General features: G+C 45.3%; 1 protein-coding gene across 1 annotated transcript in view; it reads right to left on the reverse strand.

The window, feature by feature from the left end:
* The window catches only part of LOC138583216 (integumentary mucin A.1-like), a 276,987-nt gene that overhangs the window by 102,300 nt on the left and 148,488 nt on the right, over nucleotides 1-26,199 (reverse strand). The window contains exon 8 of the mRNA XM_069655252.1: nucleotides 14,209-14,388. Within this exon, the coding sequence (XP_069511353.1) occupies nucleotides 14,209-14,388 (180 nt within the window). The remainder of the gene's footprint in view (nucleotides 1-14,208; nucleotides 14,389-26,199) is intronic.

Consider the following 26,199-nt stretch of genomic DNA (forward strand, 5'->3'; position numbering starts at 1 on the left):
AGGAGCGTCATCACGCCTTACCATAAGAACACTAAGTATTCTGTTTGGGAGCACTTAGAGTTGTTTTAGCAAATGATGGAGACTTTCCATTTGAAGGACAGCCAAAGCTGTATTCAATATGTAAAGTGGACCTTCTCCCCGGAATACTCCAGTTTCTTTGCGGGGCTGGAGGACCAAAATCATTTAAGATGGTCCACCTATAAGGCGGCCATCTTGAAACATTTTTCTGTTCACAGAAATCCTCAAGAGGCTCGCAAGGCAGCCTACAATTTGCAATGTGGGGAGGATCAGGCCCCACAAGAATTTGTGCAGGAGTTAAAGCGTGCTTTTGCGCAGACCACCAGATGGGTACGCACAGACAGTAGAGAATTCATTAATACATTTTTTCATGCCTTGCCCAAATACATAATGACCCAGCTCGTGAGGGATTTTCACGAGAAAAGATCTTTAGACTGGGTCATTGAACAGGCTACCCGGATCTATGAGGTGCAGAAACCGGTAGATAGCAAAAGTAATGCCCAGAAAAACCCCAAAGCCAACAGCACCCCTGCTGCTGCCAAGGTGGCAGAGGTAAAGGTCACCCCCGTTTTGGATTTGGAGATGGGGGGGCCTAAAAACCTACCTGCACCTAATAATGCTAGGCCCAGGAGGTCCTCGGGTCAGTCACAGACAGGGAGCCAGGGAGGCAGCCCCACAAATGGGGTCCCTCGCTCTCCTGATTATGTAAGTCCCCGTTACAAGGGAAATCGACCCATCCTGGGTTATGTGTGGACTCCTCCAGCCCAAGGGGGGGAATCCAGCCAAGCACCTAACCCAGGGAACTTCCCTCCCAACTTCCCACAGGAGGGCAGAAATTCTCCAAATCCTGGGCAGAACTTTTTCCCCAGGTATCCACCCAATTTCCAACCCCAAAATCATCCATCCTTCTTTCCCCAATTCCCTGAGCCCAGACAACCTAATCCGGGAGAGGGGAGGCCAAGGGTGGAGGGGTACCCAAATCTTCCCAACCCGGGGTATTACCAGAGGAGGGACAGCTACCCTTCCCGGGATCAGCCCAGGGGAGAAAACAGGGCCCCGTATCAGCCTGAGCGGGTTTCCCAGTTAGAGCGCCAGGTTCAAAACATGGCGCGGGATCTGGGTCACATACTGAGGGCTCAGCAGAACCCTCAGATCGGCATGCCGGCGCAGAACGCACCCAACTCTGGACCTGGTGCTCCAGAACAATGACGGGGGCATCACCCCGATAACTCACCGGTTCCCAGGGAGGAGGCACAAAGGGAAGGGGGGTGTAAAGCCTTGGAGGAAGCTTCCTTCCTCACTTGTAAACAGCCCCTGGAAACCCAGGAACCGGAAACAAAATCTCTTGCCCCTGAAAGTCTGCCTCCTAAGGAGCAGAGGGGGGGTAGGAGAAACAAAAGACCCAAACAGACTCAGTTTGAGGAGGAGGTACAGATCTTCCAATTTGAGGGAGAGGGATCCTCAGAGGATCCTGGGAAAAGGATCTTCTCCTTCAGAGAGGGGGGAACTCCTCCCAAAGAAAAATGGGTCCTTAGGGATACAAATCCAGACTGGGGAGATGTGGAGACTGAGCTACCGCCGCCCACCATCTCATCCCAGAACCAACAGCAAGAAAATCCCCTGGTTCAAACCCATCCTGGTGACTGCCTCCAAAAAGGGGGGGGCGGCCCAGAACCGGAGCCAGGGGAGCCCACAATGGCTCTGATCTCCAGTTGCCAACTTTTTCTTTCAGATTCCCAAGGCTCTCCACAGAATTCTGCCCAAATCTCTTCGCTAGCCATGTCCAAAACCAGAAAGTTAGCCCACCAGTTGTCCAAAAATGTGCATTATCTGTGCCCCCTTGAGGAGAAGGAGGGAAGATACTATGCCCCGGTCCGAGTACAGGGGCAGGGTACAATTTTGGCACTGGTGGACACGGGATCTCAAGCTACCCTTCTGTCCAGAAGGGCCTTTGATGAACTGAATGCAGGAAGGGGAGAGAATTACCAAATTCCTCTCACCTCTCTTCCTGGACAACTCCAGAACTCTGACGGGAAGGAAATTCCCGTCGAGGGGACGGCAGACTTGGACATTAAAATTGGGCGACACAAGTTGAAACACCCGATCATAGTTGTGACCCCAGAGGGCACCCCTTGTTTACTAGGGAATGACCTCCTGAGAAGGTTGTCACCCCTAATAGATTACGTAAACAAGGTCCTCTGGACCCAGACTAGCCGACCAATAAAATTAAAACAGAGTGTCAACCATGTTAGTTTAAACGGCACCTGCCACATGGTTGAACAAAAATCTGACCAAGTAGAATTTCACTTCCAGAATAGCCAAATTCCAGACGTGACAGTAATAGCAGTAGGACAACAGACTGGTGATGGGGGGTCCTCTCTATTTCTGAAAATCAACCTTCCTTCCAGTCTAAAGTGGTACTCCACGCTGGAAGGAAACACTCTGAGATTCTATACTAATCCCCAATCAGAAACTCCCACTCCTATAGTCCAAAAAGATGTGAAATCAGCTCAGAGCCTGGCTGATATTCAGCAAATTGGAGAGCAGTTGTTCATCCCTGTTCAGTTAAATGATGGGAAGGACTCTGTTCTCGCTCGAGTGTGTGTGAACAACGGTAAGAGCTTCATCAGCGAAGCCATGTTCCGCCAACTCCCAAAAGATCCAGCCATTCCCACATTCAAACTGATAGACAAATGGGAAATGGACCTGGAAGCACCTAATTCCAAACAGCTCCTGCCAAGCAGGTGTATGCTCAAAATCTCCATTGGCAACAAGAGCATAGTCCACAATTGTTGGGTCGTGCGAGACGTCCCTGCCGCCTTTTACTTAGGCAGTGACATTCTCAATCGCTTTGCCATTAGTTTGGACCTAATAAACTTCAAAGCTTGGTCCCGATTAGCGGATAATCCCATGAGCTTTGATGATCCAGAAAAAGCATTTAGGTCAGCTCAATTGCTACCTTATGCAGTTGAAATTCAGGTTAAAGAGGAAGTCACCATCCCAGAAAGGACCCGACAATTCTCCCTGGAAGTGAAAGTCAAAAGGGGACAAGAGTTGAAAAACCCTGATGCTTACATACATCTAAATGCTTCTCTCCAACAGCAAGGGTTGGGGGTAAACCCAACTCCATTAGTCAACATAGAACATGACACCATTCCAATAGAGGTGGATAACAGCGACTTAAAGAGTATTACTCTAGCCGCAGGCACCGTTATTGGAATGGCGGTTGATGACCGACATTTTTCCATCGACTTATTAAATGAACTGTTAGGACCAATCCCCAAGGACTGTTTTGACAGTGACAGTGAGGACAATACAACACCAGACAGGATTTTTACCTGGCATGGGGGGAACTTCCTGGTGTACACTTCCTGCCCCTATGGTAAGGAAGATGTGACTTGTGACTTCAGGAGGGATGAGGTGATTTTCCAGGTCCATGAGGGCTGCCTTTCCCACCTGAAGCCTCCAGTCCAAATCAGCACTCTGACCAGGGACTTCTCCACCCAGCTGGAGGAGGCCGCTGAAATAGCCAAACCAGAAGTCTTTCCAGGCTTCAGGCAGATGGTGGAAGAGAGAGTCAACCTAGCTGATGCCTGTGTGACTCTGGAACAAAAGCAAAAGTTGAAACAAGTTTTCTTGGATTTCCAAGATCTCTTTGCGGTAGACTCATATGACTGTGGTCGCACCGACATCCACACCACAACAATCCCCACGGACCCTGGCATGACTCCTGTGTTTGTGAAGCAATATCGCTTGCCTCTCGCATCAATGGAGTCCCTCACTGAAATAATCAAGAACCTTGAGTCCCGGGGAATAATCCGTCCAGTCCACAGCACCTTCAATAATCCAGTGCTGGGAATATTGAAGCCAAGCGGCCAGTGGAGACTCTGCGCTGACCTCAGGGAGCTCAACAAACGGGTCCATACTTCCCGATGGCCTCTGCCCTACATTGACCAAGGGCTGGCCCAGATTCAGGGGTCACAGGTATTCACTGCAATAGACCTGACCAATGGATACTGGACCGTGCCTGTCAGCAGGGAGGACCAATACAAACTGGCTTTTACCTTTGGGGGCCAGCAGTACACATGGACCCGGACTCCCTTCGGATACCTCAACTCCGGCAATGAATTCAACATTTTCCTACATAAGGCCATGCCCGACCTGGGTGCGAGGGGTAACCTGGCTTATGTAGATGATGTCCTCATCAAAAGTTCATCTGTGGAGGAACACATAGCGGAGATCCGTTATGTTCTGACACAGTTGAGGGCCGCCGGAGCAAAACTTTCCTTTCAGAAAGCACACGATTGTGAGAAGGCACTCCTGGCAACGGTGTGGGCATTGAAGAATTACCGCCCGTTTATCCAGGGGGAACACATCATAGTGGAGACTCCACACCAGCCTCTGCAATATCTCCAAAGTGACAGAATCCGGGCCGGAAATGTGAGTAATTCCCGAATTACTTCCTGGATTCTGTCAATGCAAGGCTTTCCTGTGGAGGTCAGATATGGCCAAAACAAGAAGAGTCCCCTCGCGCAAGGTCTGGCTGACTTGCATGATTGTGCCAGAGAAAACTGTCTCGAGGACGAAAGTCTAAAAATAAAGGACAACACGGAGGCATACCTTAATTCCCCACACAAAGTCTTTGAAGAGGACAAGTGTGAGGGAATGCCCACTGTCTATGTGGATGGATGCTCTTACCATGTTGACAACAACGGGGAGAAAGAACTGGTGGCTGGCGTAGGGAATGCATGGGTGAAGGAGTTCCCAGAACCCTCCGCTGGATGCAAAATTGGTCCCCGAAGTAGTCAGGTGGCAGAATTGATGGCTGTGCATCAGGCCATCCTCACTGCTGTCCAGCATCAACTCCACGAACTGGTCATAATCACAGATTCGGATTATGTACGGAACGGGTTCGTGGAGCACCTGGTTAATTGGAAAACCAGAGGCATGTTATGTGCTAACAACAAACCCTTGAAACATGGGAAGTTGATCCAAAACATTGATGATCTGGTCACCTCGAATGAGATGACCATCTATTGGAAAAAGATCAAGGGTCATTCCAAAGTAGAGGGACCAGACAAAACTGGAAATGACTTAGCTGATCAGCTGGCCAAAACCGGGGCCATCCAAGGGGATCTAATTGAGATTGAGTCCCTGTTGGGGGAAATCCAGGTCACTGCTATCACTAGGTCCCAGACAAATGCTCACAACGACCTTTCAATTGCACAATGGAGTAAGGAGACCCCTGATGCTGATTTGATTACAGCTCAGAAGGGGGATCCAATTATTGGAAAATTTTACCAGCACCTTGAGGACCCTGAGAACTTTCCCCTGACGGATACCGATTACATTGGGAAAGAGGACCTAAGAGTGTTGATGAAATGTCCAAAAATGTTCCGAATCCAAGACGGTTTGCTGGTAAGGAAATCCAAAGCTGGCCACGATCAGTGGGTGGTTCCTACCTCATTCCGAAGCCTGATGTTAAGTCACGCCCATGATGCGGCCACTGCCGGTCATAGGGGGTTTCACACAACATTGGAAATCTTAAGAGAGGTTGCATACTGGCCACACATGGGGCAGGACCTCGACCAATACTTGAAGGGGTGTCTTGTGTGTGCACAATTTCAGCCATCATCCCTCACGCACCGTGCGCCTCTCCAAAAGCGGGGGATGACCCTGCCATGGTCAGATTTACAAATCGACTTTGTAGGCCCTGTGATTCGCTCTGCTAGGGGGAATAAGTACATGTTGACTGTGACATGCTTGTTTACCAAGTGGGTGGAATGTCTCCCAGCCCCAAATTGCAAGGCAGAAACTGCAGCTGCCTTGATGATTAACCACATCTTTTCCCGTTTTGGTCTACCTCAAAGGATTGAGTCAGACAGAGGTAGCCACTTCACCAGTGAAGTAATGACAAAGATGTGGGAGATACTGGGGGTCAAGAGAAAGCTGCATATTGCTTACAGGCCAGCTTCTTCTGGGGCAGTAGAGAGATATAACCGAACCATTGTGAGCATATTAAAGAAGTTTGTGGCAGATTCTGGGCCAAGTTGGGATATCCGATTACCTCTGGTCCTAATGGCCATCAGATCTACCCCTTCATCTGCAACCAAAATGTCACCATTTGAGTTGATGACTGGGCGCAAGATGGTGCTTCCCCAGCATTTGCTCTACAGGACCCAAGAGCAGACACTGATAAATGCCTCCACTACTCATGAGTATGTGGAGAATTTAAGGAAACACCTCCAACATGCTTTTGCTTACGCTCAGCGGAATCTAGAAAGATCGGCTGATAGCATGAAGACCCATTATGACCTGAAAACTTCCAGGAAGGAATATCAGGTGGGGGACCGGGTCTATCTATACAACTTCCAAAGGAACCAGGCCAAGCAGCGCAAATTTTTGCCTACATGGAAGGGACCCTTTGAGATCATCGACAAAATCTCCCCTGTGGCCTACAAAATCCACATCCCCAAAGGTCCTTTGGCAGCGGGGGAAGACAAGTGGGTCCACATAAACCAGTTGAAGTGTTGCCATCCCAGGCACGCTCTGCAACAACTGGAGGAATCCTCTGGAATCCTAGCGGGTACTGTCTCGGACTAATTCAGTTCCAATCATAAAACATACCACATCTAGTCTCTAAAATATTGTGATTTGCATGAAACTGTCTCTTAGTTATACTGTTTTTTTTTTCAAAATAAGAATGTAATGTTTCGTGATGATGAAATGCATATGCTGCCCCACTATCTCAACAGTGGTGGAAAAACGTCTATGAGTAGGTATTGCCGCTCTTCCTTTGTCGTCCTAGGAGAAAGAAAACCTGGAGACGGGCCAAGGAGGACGATCCGGAGACCGGGAGCAGAGACGCGATGGACCCTGTGTACCGCCCAATACTCCCATCAGGACCGGCGAGGAGAACCGATCGATCAGTACCGGATGGAGAAGAAGATGCTGAGCTGTGCCATTTGCAGAATTGGAAGAAGATTATGCGGACAGACCGGTGCGTGGGTCAAAACCCTTGTGCACCCGACTCCCCATCGACTCAAATTCAAAGTGCAGTCGCGTGGGGGGGCTTGTTGGGTGTCCTGACCCACGTTTAAGCTATCATGCTACAACAATTGGTGCTGTGGGCTTAGAAAGTTCAAGATGGCGGAAAACCCACATGTGCGCCGAAATCCAGGAAAGCTGCGCAGTTTGTGCGCACACCAAAATGGTTGCCTCACTTGCCACCCACCAGTGCGAGAATGATAGGCCGGGTTGCCATGAGGGAAATGGGTTGCCAAAGGAAAAACAGTAGCGCCGGTTAGCTTCAAAGCGCTTTAAAACCACCCTGTGTTTCTCTGAAGGCAGGCTCAAAATGTCTATTTTAAACATTGCAACACATCTAAAAACTCACTGGACACCAGCAGACATTTGGTAGAATGGAGTGTTGTGTGCCTACAAAATCTGGGAAATGAAGAGCCCAAAACAATGCTTATAACAAAACTGCTATGGAGTCAGCAGTTTAAGTTGCACTGGATTTAAAGACACTAAAATCGAAAATGTTTAGATTAAATGAGTGACCTATGTTTGGTGTCACATGCCTTTGTAACTGTTGAAATGTCATAGTTTTGCACTTAGAATCAGCATTCTAGCTGCATGTGTAAAATTGCAAGTTAATTTAAAAAGCAACAAAAAACATGACAGTTAGCTGAAAGTCTGGCTTAAGGAACTTGATTTTGCTTGACAGCTACCCCCATCAGGAGTGAAACTTGAGTCACAACTGTGTTCCCAGGCCTATCTGCCTTTTGCTGGCCACACTAAGGATATGCCATCTCTCTGATAATTGAATTAAGGGGAGCCCCACAGAATACAGGAGCTCTAAACAATGTAACCCCCTTCACCCAGGCAGATGGTTTATGACGGGAGTCGTAACTGGTCGTAAAAAGTGGCTTCCTCCTGAAGGAAAGGGGAGGAGCACTGCCTGTGAGAGCAAGCTGGCTTGGCAGAACTGGAAAAACCAGAAATTCAACCTTGTGCTGAGGGTAAACCACACCCCTTTGGAGCCAGAACATAACTTTAAAAAGATGGATCATTCATAGAGCGGACATGTGAAAATTTCATACCATAATTCTTGTGATTTTTCTGCCCACAGTTTAAGACGTGGTAGGACCCGGTGGTATGTTCAGGGGGGTTTTAGCGGAAAAGTGGATATTACTCTAAATGTATGCATGTGAAAAATCTGACACTTCATCAACTAATGTCCATACTCCTTGCGCACATGTGTGTAAATTTGGGTCAATGTCAGAAATTGAAAAATCAGTTAAAAAGTCAATTATCTGCCATTTCTGAATGCAAGCCCCCAGGAAGAGCAGAGTTTGAACAGGGTATATCTCCTGTGATATGTGATGTGTGCATGTAATTTTAAACCAATGTTTACCTGTGCAAATATGTCTTTTGTTATCAAATCTAGATTTGTGTGCAAGTTGACAGGAGGAGTGGACTCTCTGCAGGCTGTAAAATGACATCACTCTGACACAACTTAGCTCCCCCAATCAAGTGAGAAATGGAAGTTTGACCAATTAGAAGCTGAGAGAGAGGTAGGGTCAGTGATGCTATAACACACCCACATTCTAAACACATAAAAGCAGACAGACAGGACAGATAGGGACCTTCAAATCCATTTGCAGCTGGAAGCCCTGCCGGGAAAATCCATACTTTACCTCCATCAATCTCCAGAGAAAGCTGTGCAGAAAGATCCAGACTTTAAATCCCTCAATCTTCAGAATCCAGAGAGAGAGCAGACCCAGATCACTGTGAAGTGCAGAGACCAGAGTCCCGTCTAAAACCTGACCAGATCCATGGCGAGGCCCATTTCACTCAAGAATATAGTGTGAGTACATAGTAAAACTGTACCAAACCAAAGCTCTTAGTTTAAATTCATCTAATTCAATCTATTTAACCTAAGTAGAACTGCCTGATAACTCCAAATCTGTCACCTGTCATTCTAGCTGCAAAATCTGTCACTTGTCATTTTGAGCTTTTAAAATTTCAAATCTGAAAAACAACCTTTACAAAATTGCTCATATCTCCGCGACCGTTTGTCTTAGAGACTCGCAGTAACTTTCATTTGGAAGCTGAGATCCTAGGCTTTCCTAGGACCCCAAAACGATAGTGATAGTCCTTGTAGTTCTTCTGTAATAGCGCCCGGCGCATTCGCGAATTTACCGCGATTTGCAAATTTCTCAACGTGTGAAAACAGCAGTTTTCTTGCTTTCAGTTGCCAAAAATTCGTTTAACCTGCTAGTTACACCCTAGATCCTTGCTGAAGTGATCCTGAACTTATTCAAAGCATATACCACTCACCCTAAACCTCCTAGAGGGAATTAAAAGCATTTTAGTATATTTTTCACTTAATTGCCAGCACATATAAAAGCATTTTGCCTGTGTTTTCAACGTCTGTAGTCTAAGTTGCGGGGTGAACTGAATCACATTTAATTGCATTTCTGAGAACTGTGTGCCTTCCTTCCATTTCCTTGCATTGCATAAAAGGGGGGGGGGTGAATTGTCCAAGAAAGTGATTACATTGTTTTTGCTGAAATCCTATCAAGTTATTTTCTGTATTGCATTTCATTCCACATTGCATCCATTTGAAACCATAAAAGTATTGTTGCTATCTTATCCATCCTATAACCACTCATCATTGATTATAAAGAGGTGTGCTATTGCCAGATTCTCCGTTGTTAATCTTTATCATATCAGATTAAGTGTGATATTCAATTATTAATTTATTATAAAGTCTGATATATATATCTATTGTTTAAATTATCAAATAAACCTTTTAACTTGCAAAACAGAACTACTTCTTGGCTCAGTGGGGTCAGGAGGATTCCAAGAGAGGGGTGTTATATAGGGGTAGTCATCCAGAACGCATGAACTGGACATAAAGATATATCAATAAGGGTTTTCATTCAGTATTCTAGACTAGGCGTTGACTTGGCTGTAGTGCTGAATTGAATCCTGTTACACTCCTTTCTGGGACCTTTTTGCCCTTCTTTGGGAGCCTTCTCTCTGTTCCCTTCTCTCAGGACCGTTTCCACTTGTCCCTCTATGGAATCTTTCTCTTATCACCCCTCCTTTGGGGTCTTTTCTTGTAGCTCCTTTCTGGGACCTTTCTCTCCTTTTTTCTCTCGGTTTTCATCTCCCGGGTTCTTTTCCTCTTGCCCCTCTCTGGTAACTTTCTCTCAATCCCCCCTCTTGAGGATCCTTCTCTTGGTTCTCTTCTTTCAAGTTATAGTCCTCTTTCCTGGCTCTTGGATCAGCCTCATTTCTCCCCTATTTATTTATGTGTTAGTGTCTTGTAATATGCCAACTTACAACAAGGCATTTCAAAGTGCAGGGAGCAAAGGGAGAGCAGGGAAGTCCAATCAAACAATTATGCTACTGTAGAGAGTAGCAATCATTCCCCCTTCACTTCATATCATATAGCTCAACTACACATCATAGAAACAATAGCAACAAGTAGGAGGATCATGGGGGGGCTCAAAGAGCTGGAAAGCAAGTCTATCCTCCTTAGACTTAGAGCGGGCCTGGGTGGCAAGACCTGCCAAGCGGCAAAACATGAGAGAATCTACGTGGCGCTCTGGGGAAGTCACCCAGTGCATCACCTTTCTGGGAAAGCTGACTTAAAGACAACTGATTCAACTGATTTTAGAGTTCTCTTGAACCTTTTTTAGCTGAATTTAGTTTTAAGAAAGTTGGGTAAATCATGTTGAAATTGCACAGTCAGGCGTAGTGGGAAGGTTGAGTGATATGGTATTGGGTTCTGTGCTATATAGGCATATGTAGGTCAGTCACAGAACTTCAGATAGGCTTTGGATTTGAGTGGGGGGCATTGTTATGCCCTAAGTGGTGGCATTATGGGTTCTCTTTTGCAGACCTGTAGTGCCTGTCTCGCAGCATGCTTTTGGATGAGGCTGCACTGGTGAGTCTTGTGTTTGGGGAGGTGTATATACAGGGATATACAGTACTCTAGGGTTGATGGGACATGTGGCCTGGTCACCTCTATCTTCTGGACCATCTACAGTTAAGGGTTGCTCTTCCAGAGACTGTTAAGTTTGAAGTGGACTAAGATGGCGATTTCATCAATTTGTGGGTTGCTGACCATCTTAATGCGAAGATGAAACCTAGATTTTTTGGTGAATTAAAAGGAGACAGAGGGGCTTAGGGTGTCTGGCCATTAGAATGGGTGGGTGTGGATGCTAGGCCACCACAGCATAAGGATTTCAGTTATGTAGGTGAGGAAAAGGTTATTTAGGCACATTCACTCATTCATCTGTCTGGAGGCCGTGTGAGATCATACATTAAGGCAGTAGGTGGGGTGCTACTGTTATAGTTGAAGGCTGTTTGGGCATCAGTAACCCATGGCCCAATTAGAGCCTGGGTAGGTAGGATTTCAGGGCTCCACCCCCTGAGGGAAACGAGAATGATAAAGAAAGACACTGACGCAACGAGCCCTGGATGTGTGACCTGGCACCCACACAATCTGAGGGCAGGTCGGCACGCTGGGGTCAGACCAGGCGGGCCCAGAAGATCGGAGCTCCCAGGCTTCTTGATCAGGGCAGCTTTGGAAGACATAGCAGCCTCTTTTCATCTTTCACTTAATCCCTCATCCAAGTCCACTTCTGCTCTTTCTCACCTCCCTTTCTTAGCTCCCCTTTACTCCAGAGTATTGTATGTCTCTTTATTACTTTTCTCCATCTAGCTTTGCCTTCTCCTTCCAGGAGTCTTAGGAATGGGATGATATGTCTTTCTTTTCTTTTCCCTGATCTTCTTCTGTTTTCTAGAATAGTCCACTCAGTTTTTCAATTTCCCCAGTTTTCTTCTTTTTGCCTCTTACCCTCTGTCCTCTCTAAATGGTCTTGTCGAGAACTTTGCTGTTAGTTTTTCCATGATTCCTACCTCTGCTTCCAGCTACATTCCACGTGCCTGGCACTGTCACCTGCTTTGTTCGGATGTTTGAATTTATCTTCTCATGAAGCTGATACAAATGGACCAATTGGTTCTTGCTTCTGCAGGTCCCGCTGACTATTTCAGGCACTGCCTTGGCCCCTCGAGATGACCACCCTTCTTCCAGGCTCTTGGACTTCTTAGTTCCAGCTGAGCTTAGGATTCTGGTATGTATTTTGCTCGCAGTCCATTGAGGGGTTCACCCTCCGAGACCTTCAGCACTCTGTCCGTTGGGAACCTTTGTGGCTCCAAACACATCATCTCTCACTCCTGGGACAGCTGATGAACTGTTACAATTAGTTACAAATGTGTATAAGATCTGCTCTCTTTGGTTTTCATAATGGGGCTCAGTCTGCTGCTAACTCACATTGTGGATTCAGCCATAGGCGTTGCTGGGGGCCGGTGTATTAGGGGGCTGTAGCCTTGGGTGTTTTGGTTGTAGGCCAAGATAGAAGCTTTGAGGCTACAATCAAAAGGCTAGCTAGCCCCGAGTCTTGACAGTCCCAAAATGAGCACAGCCCCGGATCATTTCTAGACCTAGCAACACCCCTGTGGATTCCTATTGTGTTCCACCTCTCTATCCTTTCATCTGGAATGGTTCCCTATTGAGTTCACCAGTGGATCCACTCGCAAAGTCCAGATTGGACCTTCTTTTGTTTACTTTCTGGCATCCCTCTCCCTTCCAACTCTCCTGCTACACGACCTGTACCATATTACTTTCCGACTTGGGTCAGCATCAATGCTGAATTACTTTCCCCAAGGTCCACGTCTCAAGGATGTTACTGCCCTTGACCCTGTAACCTAAAGGCGAGTTTTTACTGATGCCACTAGTGACATGTTGGCAACCACAAAAAACTGAGCACCAAGTCCTGATTCCAGACCTTTCTCCCCTAGCACTGTGGCGCAAGACGTTTAGTTCAGTTTATGTATTTATATTGCGCACATCCTAATGGAAAAAACAGGTGAACCTGCATCTAGACACAGATGTAACTTAAAGGAAGCCAACACTGAAAAACAAGGACCCAATAGAAAAAAGGGGAGGGCACTATTGAAACACTGCACTATGGAGGACAGATTTCAAGAATTCCTTAAAAAACCCTCAACATACATGTCCTTCATCTTGAGGAACTATTCTTGTATTCATTCATTCAACCATCTACTCATGTCAATAGGGCCTCCAGTTTTAATAGTCCTATGTATGGATCTGGGGCTTAATGTATGATTTTATCATAATGTTTGACCCCCTGCCTTTCTGTTTTTAAATGTATATAGTATGTATAATTTCTTCTATTCCATGAAAATACTTCTTGCCGAAGCATGCTTGATAAATAGATAATAATACAAATTCCCTTTTGCTGGAGAAACTGGCTGTAAAGACCTGCAGACAGAAAGGATGACGCGATTAGTCGTAAAATCCTCTTTTCTGATGTGATCTACGTAAACAAAAAACAACTGAACGAGACCAGAAAAGAATTGAATATACAGACATCGACACTATCTCAAGAAGTGATGGCAGATGAAAAAACCCATGTTCATCAAAGAAGAGTTCCGATGAACCTATGGCGAGACGTAGGCCAATGTTTTTACTCTACCATGTATAAGGGTGTTACAGAGCTCTATCCTTCCTGCAATAGGTCGCAAGCACCTATTGCAGGGGCAGAACCATGGTCACTCTGCCAGGGATACAATGAACCTATAGATGAGGAACAGACCCAATCCTCTCTACATGCGGCCCATGTTCCTTCTATCAGATGTCCTTTAGGTCTCTCTAATTGCGGTCCACGGAACCCACAGACCAGGGGATGGCACACATTCACCACATGAGAGTTCACACATAGATGGAAGAGAAGGACAGGCTCTCATTCTTGACATCACGGCAAAGCTCACAACGGTCAGTGGCAGAGAGACACATTGATCACTTTAGGGCTCGCTAAGAGAAGAAGCAGATTAACACCCATCCCCAGCACACAATATGAGCTGAAAGCTTGCTTTGGTCTCCTGGCCCAGTGTCTCCTTGGGGTTAGTGCATGGTCCTCGGTGTGCACAAGTGTTTGGGAGTGGACCCTGTATGGGCCAGATGGAGACTGTCTGCTCTTTCTGTGGTTGAACCAGAGAGATAATCGACTTTGCTCCTAACATGCCTTGGTTCTAGAGAGGAGCTTGTGTTGCATACACACCACTAGACCTATAATAAGGAATCACCTGTCATTTTGGAGGTACTTGTCACGGCCGTGGATGCATTCGCTTTGATTTTACCAATATCCACCCTTTTTGCACTTGTAGTTGGGCTTGTTTCGACTGGAGTTGCAGCTGTTTTGCCTTTGGTTGCGTGTGTTTCACTTGGAGTTGAAATTGGCTCAGGTCTTTTTGTTACATGTGCATCTGTTTAAAGAAAAACATTATTCAGTTTGTTATACTATGATGAATAATAAAACAGCAACGTTTAGAAATAAAATCAAGAGACGCATTGACTAACTGAAGCAGAACTTTGCAATGTAGCATATAGGAGGACTCTGCAGTGCAGTCCCAGGGACAGCTCTTGAATGCAACAGCACAAACATCTTTGTAGTACAGCCTTAGAGAGGAATATGCAGCGCTGTCCCAGGGACAGCTCCTGAATACAACACCATAAACATCTCTGTAGTCCAGCCCCAGGGAGGAATATGCAGTGCAGCCCCAGGAACAGCTCTTGAATGCAACAGCACAAACATCTTTGTAGTACAGCCCTAGGGAGGAATATGCAGCGCTGTCCCAGGGACAGCTCCTGAATACAACACCATAAACATCTCTGTAGTCCAGCCCCAGGGATGAATATGCAGTGCAGCCCCAGGGACAGCTCTTGAATGCAACAGCACAAACATCTTTGTAGTACAGCCCTATGGAGGAATATGCAGCGCTGTCCCAGGGACAGCTCCTGAATGCAACACCGTCAACATCTCTGTAGTACAGTCCCAGCGAGAAATATGCAGTGCAGCCCCAGGGACAGCTCTTCAATGAAACACCACAAACATCTCTGTAGTACAGCCCTATGGAGCGGAGTGTTTTGAGAGTGTTTGGACCTGGGACCTGCCACAACTCCTTTCCTGCTGACCTGTGCCTGAGTGGCTCTACTACCTCTACTACCAACAGTGAGAGGCTGGAGGCGGACCCTCCACTATAATACCACTGCTCCAAGCGGAGCGTTTGCGGAGTGTTTGGCGAGTGTTTGGAACTGGGACCTGCCACAACTCCTTTCCTGCTGACCTGTGCCTGAGTGGCTCTACTACCTCTACTACCAACAGTGAGAGGCTGGAGGCGGACCCTCCACTATAATACCACTGCTCCAAGCGGAGCGTTTGCGGAGTGTTTGGCGAGTGTTCGGCGTGGTGTGAGGTAGAAGAACAAACATGGACTACACACCCGCCCTGATCCCTGGCGACGCAGTGATTTCTCAGGTACCTCGTACCCGTAGCCGTATGAAATTGCCTGTTGTTGGGGGGTACGCAGGGGACAAAGTAGAGGCGGTGAGTACCACCACGGACGATGCTAGATTAGCTGGGGTGCCCTCCGTTCGGCCTAATAACCACACGGAGCCCCCTAATGACAGATCCCATCTATATGACCCTCCCGCGCTGTCTTCCCCCTGTCCCCCCCTTGACCCTTGCTCACCTTGCCTCCCTTGTCACACACCTATAGAAACATCTTTACCCGCGATGGATGGGTCCTATGGTCCGCCGTTGTCCGGGTCTGCGCTCAGCGGAGGCTTGCCGCGGGCCGTGTGTTGTGATGGGGACGGCTGCGATGCGCACGGGTGCAGTGGAGCTGCGCGTGCGCACGGGGCCGGAGTCCAGTCGAGCGGTCCAGGCGGAACCTCGGAGTTGCTGTGTGCGTTGGGGGGCATACCGCTGGTGGGCGACTCGCTCCCTTGGAGGAGAGCGGCGCCCGCTGCGAGTGCGGCAAATAAGGAAGTCTTCTGCCTGCCGCAGGAAGAAGCTTCTTTTTTAACAAAAAAAAAAAAAACAATAATCAACAAACAAAAAAATAAAGCCCCAAAAACATTTATACCAAGTATACTCTATGAGAGTAGTGAAGCGGCAGCCATTCTAAAAGGCATGGAAAGTTCACAAGCACCACATACAAAGTCTTCCCCTATAAAACAAAATGCACAGAAAGCCAGCGATAGTAAACCAAATATCTTGTCTTCCATTATCAAAGAGCCAATGTGTGACATTGAAAAGGGTCACTTGCAAACTAACACACAAAAAACTTCGACCCAAGGAAAAATAAAAACAACAAATAATCTACTAAATGGGGCTGGTGACCTCCTGAAACACGTCCACTCCTCAGATACCACGAGTAAAAAAATTCTTTGAAGAAGTGGACGCAAACAAATCGAGTGCACACGTGAGTCCGGAAAAAATGAAAAGAAAAACGAAAATGGAAGAACAGAAGATATAAGTATTGAAGAGGTCCCAAATGATAAATCTACCTCAGAACATCAAGGGGACCTAACTTTGAATTCTCAAAAAGCAAAGGAAGATGTCCCTCAGGAACTAAGCAGCACCCTATCTGCGGACTCGCAGTTGGAAGACGAAGAACAAACTGTGCCGGGCCTCAATTCGGCCGAAATTAAAGAAAAACATCTTGGAAAAGCACAAGTACCTTCACATAACCCTTGGCCAATTACTGATATTTGTGCAAATATGCAAGCCGCAGTAGGATCAATGATGACTATAGCACCTGCACCGTATCTGAAGTTATACGAGGCACTGCACGAAAATTGTAGGGACCAATCGCATTTATTGGCTCAAATCCAGTCCAAACTAACAAGTGTAGAAAAACATTTTGAGGCTGAACAAAAAAGAAAGATCCATGAAAAAGCATCGGAAAATGTTATAGTTAAGACGCTAATCGAGCTAATTGAGGAAGCGCGGGAAGACAAGGGAGCGTTTTTGCATTGTTTCAGTGACACTATTAACTTACTTAAAGAAAGGTAAATGTGATGGTTGAGCAGAACAAAAAAATCGCAACTGAAAACACAAGAAAGACTGAATTGATAGTCAATCGAACACTGGCACCTGGCTCTCAAAGAACAGAGGGAAAACAGGGAGAGTCCCTGATAAATAGTCAACCGATACAGGTCATTGATAATAACAACTGCGAAAACCAGCCTAATGGTTCTTAGCCATTATTCAGCACTGAAAACCCTAAAGAATAGAACAGAATAGATAAGATGGAAAAATTAAATGAAACTCCGGAAAAATCAATCAAAAGACCAAAAGATGTCATGGAAAAATCGAATAAAAAAACTAAAAATGTGCCCAATCAAAAATGTATGACTAATGAAGGAACACGGCAGTTCATTAGAAACTTAAAGCCCATAGGTAAAGAGATAACGAAGTCTATCCAACAAGCACCGCCAATAAAAAAAAGGACGATGCAGAGCAAGTAAAGAAACAAGCAAGAGAATTCATTAAAGATGTGGAACTAGAGAGCACATTAGAAAGCTCCATAAATGAGTCCTATGTTCAAGAGTCTTTGTTGCTCTTATCGGTTTATGAGGATGATAGCTCGCAAGAGTCAACAGAGGAATGTGAAGAGCATGAGAGTAAGGAAGTAATGCTCCGGAATGTCTTGAAGTACCAGCTTCGACTTTTCGAACTTTGCAAGAAAAAAGAACGCAGATTGGACAAAAAAAGGACTTGGAAAAAAAGCAATGCCAGGTGCTTAAAGATATGATCATACAATCAGAACAGGAACGAGAAAGCTGGAGCACCCACGACCCCAAGAGCTTGAGAATGAAAAATAGGAATAAAAGTGTAGAGAAGAAGGACCGAAGAAGTGACAAGAAAAACTTTGAACCCTACGGTAATCAGAATAACACCCTAAAATTAAGAATGGAGAGAGTCCTAAGAGCACAGGATCGTTTGATCCTAAATAGATCAAACCTAATGAAACTTTTGCATAACGTGCCTCAATTGAGAGTGATCGAACCAAAAGATATCCGAATTGTGGAATTTCCAAACGAAGAAGATTTGGATAGAATTCATATACACTTCAACTCAAAGGCAGTTATGAACGCAATATGGTTAGCGGCGGATGACTTGCGGGTTTTGGGTTTTCATGTTAAAACAGAATGTCCGCAACAGAGAGAAAAGGATATAAAAAGGGACACAATTAAGAAAACAAGCTTCGAAGAACAACAAAAAAATGCCCGCGAAAATCAAAATGAAGAGGAAGTGGATTACAGACCTATACGTTTCTCACCAACAGTATTACGGGGCCCAAATGCTCTACGTATGAAAATTAAAGGAACTGTGAAAGAGAATCTGGTCCAGCAAACAAATAATGACCGTCCTATTGTAACTAAAATAGATGCTGAAAAATCCTGGGGCTGGTTAGCGGAAACTTTGAATACGAAAATAAATGAAAAAAAACATTAGACCGAAGGACTAGGACCCCGAGGATTAACAAGTTTTGCTTCCTGGAATACAAGAGGCTTCCTTCACTTGATAGAAAAGCTAAATAAAGAAATTCTAAATGCAGATATTAGCTGTATTCAAGAGTGCTGGCTGCAAGAACAGCCATACATACATGGAGCAACTTGTTATTTAAATAAAGCTCTCAAAGGAAAAAAAGGTAGACCTTCCGCAGGTTTATTAACTATCATAAAAAATACATATGGCGGAAATATAATTCGTACGATACACCCCTCACCATTGATACAAATAATAATCACGCAACAGGATTCAAAAGGAAGCGATACACAAAAAGAAAAAAATACATTAATCATTTGTAATCTATACTGGAACACAAAAGCAAAAGATGGACAAGTATTCCTGGAATTACTAACTAATCATATAGACCAATTGAGGTCAGAATATGATAATCCGGCACTAATAATATGTGGTGATCTAAACATCTCCTGTGGTAAAACCAAAAATCCACAGTCAAATTTGTCTAGTTACAACCGACAAAAACAATCAAGAGCAAGAGATTGGCAGATGGAAATGGAGAACTGTGATCTCTTGCAAGTAAATGGAAATGTCCAAGGAGACCTGGAAGGACAATCGACTTGCTCATCACATAATTCAAGCGCAACATTAGACTACTTTTTTGTTGACCGGAAAACGTTTGGCAGAATACTTACCTTAAAAATCTTACCAACAAAAAGTAGTGACCACAAAATACTAATCCTCACATGCTCAGATCCAGCAATAGAGCATAAAAGGGATGTGGTACCTAGGAATATCTGGCCTACTGGAGTCAGTGTAAATGAGGGGCGAAACAGACTGAGGATAACAACACAAATGATTCCCATGTTAACAAATTCAATAAATAAATGGGCTACCATAACAGGAAAAGACGTGGAGTATGAATCGTGTCTTAAAATCTTTAAAGTGACCACAGAAACAAATAGAAGAACCACAAAAAGCAGGATGCATTGCTTCAATGCGGACCTAGCGGAAAAAAACGACAGCTGGCTAGAGATCTAAGAGCCTTAAAAAAAACAGAATATTGCCTATGATGACATGCAAACAAAAAAGAAAGAATTGAGAAAAGGTTATCGAAACTGGGCTAAGTCCCATAGAGCTCTATTATTTCAAAAAGACTCTGAATACATGTTAATGGCGATGAGAAACAAAAATGCAAAATATCTATGGACATTGCTAAATCAGAAAGGAAATCAACAAAGTGAGGAACAACTTAATCCTATAAATGAAACAACCTGGGAACAATATTTTCAAGAAAAATATAATCGAGAGGTCATAACAGACAAAATTCCAGAGGTTGGGATATCGAATTCACTTTAAGTGAAATCTTGGCACTGATAAAAAAAGCAAGTAGATCGCGAGCACCAGGGCCGGATGGCCTCACAAATGAAATCTTAAAGCAAGCTCCAGAGGTATGGGCACACATGTGCTTTGTTCTCTTTACACGAATAGTAAAAATGGGTCATATACCAGAATCTTGGACAACTTCAATTACTATTCCAATCCATAAAAAAGGAGACAGAGATTGTCCGGAGAACTATCGGCCCATATCCTTACTGGATGTCTTAGGCAAACTCTTTGCGGGCATTCTCTTGAAAAGATTAAAGGAATGGATACAAGGATCTGGTAATTTTGATCACAGACAAGCGGGTTTTGTGGAAAATGTAGACTGTAGTCTAAACCTCCTAATCCTAAACCTGCTAAAAGCAAAGACCATTCATGAAAATCAAAAATTGTTCATCGCCTCAATAGATATGGTGGCAGCCTTTGACAGAGTAGACCGCCAAATTCTCTGGTCCAAATTGAAAGAAAAAGGTTGTCCATCAGACCTAATAGAAGCCATCAAATCTCTCCACACAAATACATCGATGCGAGTCAGATTGGACTAAAAGGGAAACTTAACGCAGGCAATAACAACAACCTGTGGGCTAAAACAGGGATGCCCACTAGCGTCTATACTCTACAACTTCTATATTTTAGAAGTAAAGGACTGCTTGGAACCACCAAGAGCATGCTCGCCTAAAATAGGAGAAATTAAAATTGGTCATCTCTTATATGCTGACGATCTCATAGTGATGGACAAAACAGAAATAGGTCTACAAAAAAAACTAGAAGCTCTGAATATACATCTAAAAGAAATCGAACAAAAAATCAATCCTGAAAAATCAGTGGTAATGATAATTAAAAAAGAAGGTCCTGCAAGTAAAAAATCTTTTAGATGGCATATATAGAATGACCTGATAACAACAGTTAAAACACAAAATACCTGGGAGCAATTGTAAGTGCCAATTGGAGTGACCAACCGTGGATTGAACATTTGCAGAGGAAAATGGACCAATTAACATCACAGGCATTAATATTGAAAAGAAAGTTCTGTAAATTCTCCATGCGCCCGACTGTGGAATTCTATAATGCAAAGGTCATCCCTACTGTGACATATGCGGCCCTGAGAATCCCGTGGGAAACATGGGATAAACTTGAAGCCAGATTTTGGCGTAAATTGCTGAATATTCCGATATGTGTTCCGATAAGTATCATACGACATGAGCTAGGATTGCATTCAATGCAAGTCCGAATCATCTGGAAAACACTGGCCACATACAGAAAAATATCTTTGGAAAGCTGTCCACCTCAATATCAAATATTGAACAAGGAAGCAGGAAAAATGCCCTTTTGGCCATTGGATGAATGGAAAGCGAAATGTAACGAACTGCTGCAAAATCTAAATGTCCCGACAGAAGCCCTTCTGAAACATCCAAAGAGGGTAAAAATACTTTTATTATCAATCGACTGGGCAGAAACAGAGCGTGCAAGAGTAGCTTCGAACCATCATACTCTATCGAACAAGATAACTAGATGTCCACTGATATTGCCTGGATACCTAGAAAAAAGCGCAAATCGGAATCATAGAGACCTAATAATGCGCTTTTGTCTGAACATTTTAAGAACAAAGATCAATCTGTTCAGATACGGCCTGGCAAAGGAAAAATTATGCAGATTATGCAAAAAAGAAGAAGAATCGTGTCAACACTTAATGTTGTTCTGCCCTGAACTCAGATCTGAAAGGGGTTGTTTATTACTACCAACATTGCCTCCAGCATGTGATCTGGACCCTAACTTATGGTGGTCAGCTTTATATGACGATCCAAGTAAAAAAACTGTTAAAGGTCTGGGTATTTTCCTAGAATCTATGCTAAAGAGATTGGAAGGGAATTAAGATTATTATTAACAAGGAGGACTAAAAACAAATAGCCAAACCTCGATTTAAGAACAAAGAGAGAAGACTTAGGAGAGGTCTCGCTTGTGCATGGGGAGGAGGACTAAAAACAAATAGCCAAACCTCGACTTAAGAACAAAGAGAGAAGACTTAGGAGAGGTCTCGCTTGTGTATGGGGAGGAGGGAAAAAAATGTGTACATAAGCAAAAGCTTGTATTTTTGTACGCTGAATGCTTTAATAAAAAAAAAAAAAAAACAGCCCTATGGAGGAATATGCAGCGCTGTCCCAGGGACAGCTCCTGAATGCAACACCATAAACATCTCTGTAGTACAGTCCTAGGGAGGACTCTGCAGTGCGGCCCCAGGGACAGCTCTTCAATGCAACACCACAAACATCTCTGTAGTACAGCCCTATGGAGGAATATGCAGCGCTGTCCCAGGGACAGCTCCTGAATGCAACACCATAAACATCTCTGTAGTACAGTCCCAGCGAGGAATATGCAGTGCAGCCCCAGGGACAGCTCTTCAATGCAACACCACAAACATCTCTGTAGTACAGCCCTATGGAGGAATATGCAGTGTAGCCCCAGGGACATCTCTTCAATGCAACACCACACACCTCCCTGTAGTCCAGCCCCAGGGAGGAATATGCAGTGCAGCCCCAGGGACAGCTCTTCAATGCAACACCACAAACATCTATGTAGTACAGCCCCATGGAAGACTCTGCAGTGTAGTCCCAGGGACATCTCTTGAATGCAACACCACAAACATCTCTGTAGTACAGCCCCAGGGGGGAATATGCAGTGCAGCCCCAGGGACAGCTCTTCAATGCAACACCACAACCATTTCTGTAGTACAGTTCCATGTAGGACTCGGCAGTGTAGTCCCAGGGACATCTTTTGAATGCAACACAACAAACATCTCTGTAGTACAGCCGCAGGGAGGAATATGCAGTGCAGTCCCAGGGACATCTATTGAATGCAACATCACACACATCTCTGAAGTACAGCCCCAGGGAGGATTCTACATTGTAGTCCCAAGGACAGCTCTTGAATACAACACCACAAACATATCTGTAGTACAGCCCTAGCGAGGACTCTGTAGTGCGGTCTTTGTAAGGACTCTGCACTGTAGAGACAGGTGGACAATCGGGTCAAGAACCCCACCCTTCGAAGGGCCCAAATCTGTCTGCTGCTGGATTTGAGCTATGCCCATGCAGATTGTTCATCAAAGTGAGTGGGCTGGCGCCTACTGAGATCACACTATCAAGGCCACGAGGACTGGCTGTGTGCTGTGATAAGTACCTTTCTCCCTTCTGCCTCAAGAGAAATAAAACAATGCAAGCACACATTAGCATTCCTGGAGCACCTGTGACACATTCTGCAGAGCCTCCCTCCCACAGTCATCCATGTGAACAGATGTCTGGTCATCTACATCTGCACATCACATGTTCCTTTGCAGGATAGAAAGCTTATTGAGCTAGATGTTCCACTAAGCTTCTGCCTGTCGTCTGCCCGACCTTCACATGCACTGTTACGTCCGCCCTAACCCAGCGTGACTTGCAGCACCTGATGATCTCAAAGGTATTAAGCCAGTGAACGGGTGTCGAGCTGCAGACTTTGAAGAAGTGACAGAACTGAGAGGCAGGTTTTTTTCAAATAATTTTTACTAAGGTTTTCAGGGAGGAAAACGATTCAAAGAAGAAACAACAGACCCAATTTAACCTAACACAACCTTCAACGCCATCCACGTATCAATCGCCCATTCTGCACAATCTTCCCATTTCTTCCACTTGTTTACAGTTTTACAAGAACAAGTGTTGTGGACAAAAATATTCGGAGTTGTCCTGTAAGAGTTTATCTAGAGCCATCATCCCAGGAGGAGTCGGACACCCCCTCCACACTGCAGGAGCAGTACCCCGCTCTGGAGAGGGACGGGGGTATCACTAGCCACAAGGTAGGCCCCTGGGCCCTTTTGCCTAATAATATTGAAACTTGACTTCTGCAACGGAGACCGCCACAATTCGCTTCAATGCATCACTCAATTGCCCCCAAACGCAACGTTCCTGCCTTAGCAGCGTTTTTTGCCACTTTAGACGCCTTCACAAACCATCCGAGTGCTAGCCTCCATTGTGTGCCATGAGGTCTAGTCACTCCAAGATGGCCGTCCGAAAAAGGGTTATGGCTGCCTAGGCCTAACCACCACCAGGTGCAGCCCCTGCGACCTGATTGGTCTGTATCTGCTTCATCTCAGTCTACCAGACGCCGGCAGACCCACAAAGGCTCACCTAACAAGGCTCGGCTCCTGTCTTGAGCCGTACGGGCCGAGGACCATGCCCTGCTGCCCATCTTGCTGTCGACATTAAGGTGCATTCCTTCTGACGAGCTTCTGCTGCCAAAGTGTCTAACACTCGTTTCCGAATAACTAATGCTACTGATCTGCATTGCAGTATGCTCGTGAACTATCCATGCCGCATACCGTGGCTAGCCTCGCGCTGCTCCTTTGTCTTACTCGCCTGTTGAATCACCTGGCGCCAATCCAGCCACCCGATCCCTCTATCAACGGCTTGCACTGCGGACCGATCATAACGCGGCTTTAAATAACACTTTGGCTGCAAGGTGAGGGCCTTTGCACACATGGGACTCCCACCGCATCTATCTCCTCTTCCCACCGGAATCCTCGTGCTGCACCACTTTACACTCTACTTGTTCGCCCTAATTTGTTCCTTGCATTATGGATCCATATGTTTCCTCTGCACATATTATACCTTTCACTGCTGCTCATACGTATGTTCACAACATAACAACTGTAGGTCAACCCAGGGGAGTTGCTAGGTCTGGAAAAGACCCGGGGCTAAACTGATGTCGGAACTGTTGGGACTGGGGGCTAGCTAGTCTTTTGGCTGTAGCTCCTGAGATTCTATCCGGGGCTACAACCAAAAGATCAGGGCCTATAGCCCTCTTAGCCCCCCCCCTAGCAACCCCACTGGGTCAACCTATTTAACCTGTGTATGTTGTCTCCTGTGTCTCTTTATCAGCGTTCTCTGCAGTCTACCACTATTACGCCACGCACCCCACCTCTGCCCTTCTACATCCAGGTGCTGTGCCACTATATCCAAACCACACTGCCCTATCTTGGCTATAGATGTCACCCAGCATTCTAAAATATGTTATTTGAAACTCAGGTGCTAGTTCTGACGCTTCTGAGCCTAATTATGCACTAGAACCTTGGTGTTACCCTATGCATTTTGATTCCAAATGACATATCTCACTTATAGATGCCACCTCCAGTACACTGAGTCTAATTGCCTTTTAGAATAGCTGATTTTAGCCTAAATGCAATATTTCAAATCTAATTGTTACTTCCATTGCATTGAGTCCAATTGCCTATTAAAATTGCTCATTTTAGCCTAAATGCAATAATTCAAATCTAGATGTTACTTCCATTGCATTGTGTCCAATTGCCTTTTAGAATTGCTGATTTTAGCCTAAATGCAATAATTCGAATCTAGATGTTACTTCCATTGCATTGTGTCCAATTGCCTTTTAGAATTGCTGATTTTAGCCTAAATGCAATAATTCGAATCTAGATGTTACTTCCATTGCATTGTGTCCAATTGCCTTTTAGAATTGCTGATTTTAGCCTAGATGCAATATTTCGAATCTAATTGTTACTTCCATTGCATTGAGTCCAATTGCCTATTAGAACTGCTGATTTTAGCCTAAGTGTAATATTTCGAATCTAGAAGGTACCACCACTGCTTTGAGGCTAACAGTGTCTTAGTACCTTACCACCGCTACCTTAATTGTAACCCCTCCTCTCGGCACCACACTTATCACACAAACTACTAGTCCACGACATGCGGTTGCTGCCATCCGCCAGCCTCTACCTCACCCACATAGCCATTTTAGGATCCTTATCCTTTACTGTAGGCACTCCCCCTGCCAATTGGCAAGGGGGGTCCTGGGAGTCTCTCTGCCAGACATTAGTCCTGGTTGCGAGAGACTTACCCAGAGTCTTTAGCTCACTATCTTTCACAGAGAAGAAATATCCCAAACATATCAGTCTTTGTCTTGCCCTGGGGCAGTCCAGCACCGAAATGATAGGCAATTCTCCTCTGAACAAGAGTACCAACAGCATCCCCAGACACGTGTTTCGGTCTGGTTGGACCTCATCAGTAGGGAGGAGCTGTGCCTCTCTAAGAATAGTGAGCAAGGGGTCCACGTCTGGATTCCCCTAGTAACTCCCCCTGCCAGCATCTCTAAGACACACCACACTTACATCCACGATTTCCACCCCACCCCTCCCTCCACCATGCTCCATTGCTCTGACCTTCCCTCGAATCCGTACATCAATGACCTAGTTCTGTGGCTTAAGCACTTTGCCACTAAACCTACACCATATCTTCCATGTACAATACAATTGAGGAATATCAGACTTAGATCTAGACTGCCCCGACCACCTTGCACTCAGCGCAGCCACACCACCCTTCTACAGCCCAAC

The sequence above is a fragment of the Ambystoma mexicanum genome, chromosome 3q, assembly GCF_040938575.1.
Source record: "Ambystoma mexicanum isolate Mex_15411 chromosome 3q, UKY_AmexF1_1, whole genome shotgun sequence".
Taxonomy (NCBI): domain Eukaryota; kingdom Metazoa; phylum Chordata; class Amphibia; order Caudata; family Ambystomatidae; genus Ambystoma; species Ambystoma mexicanum.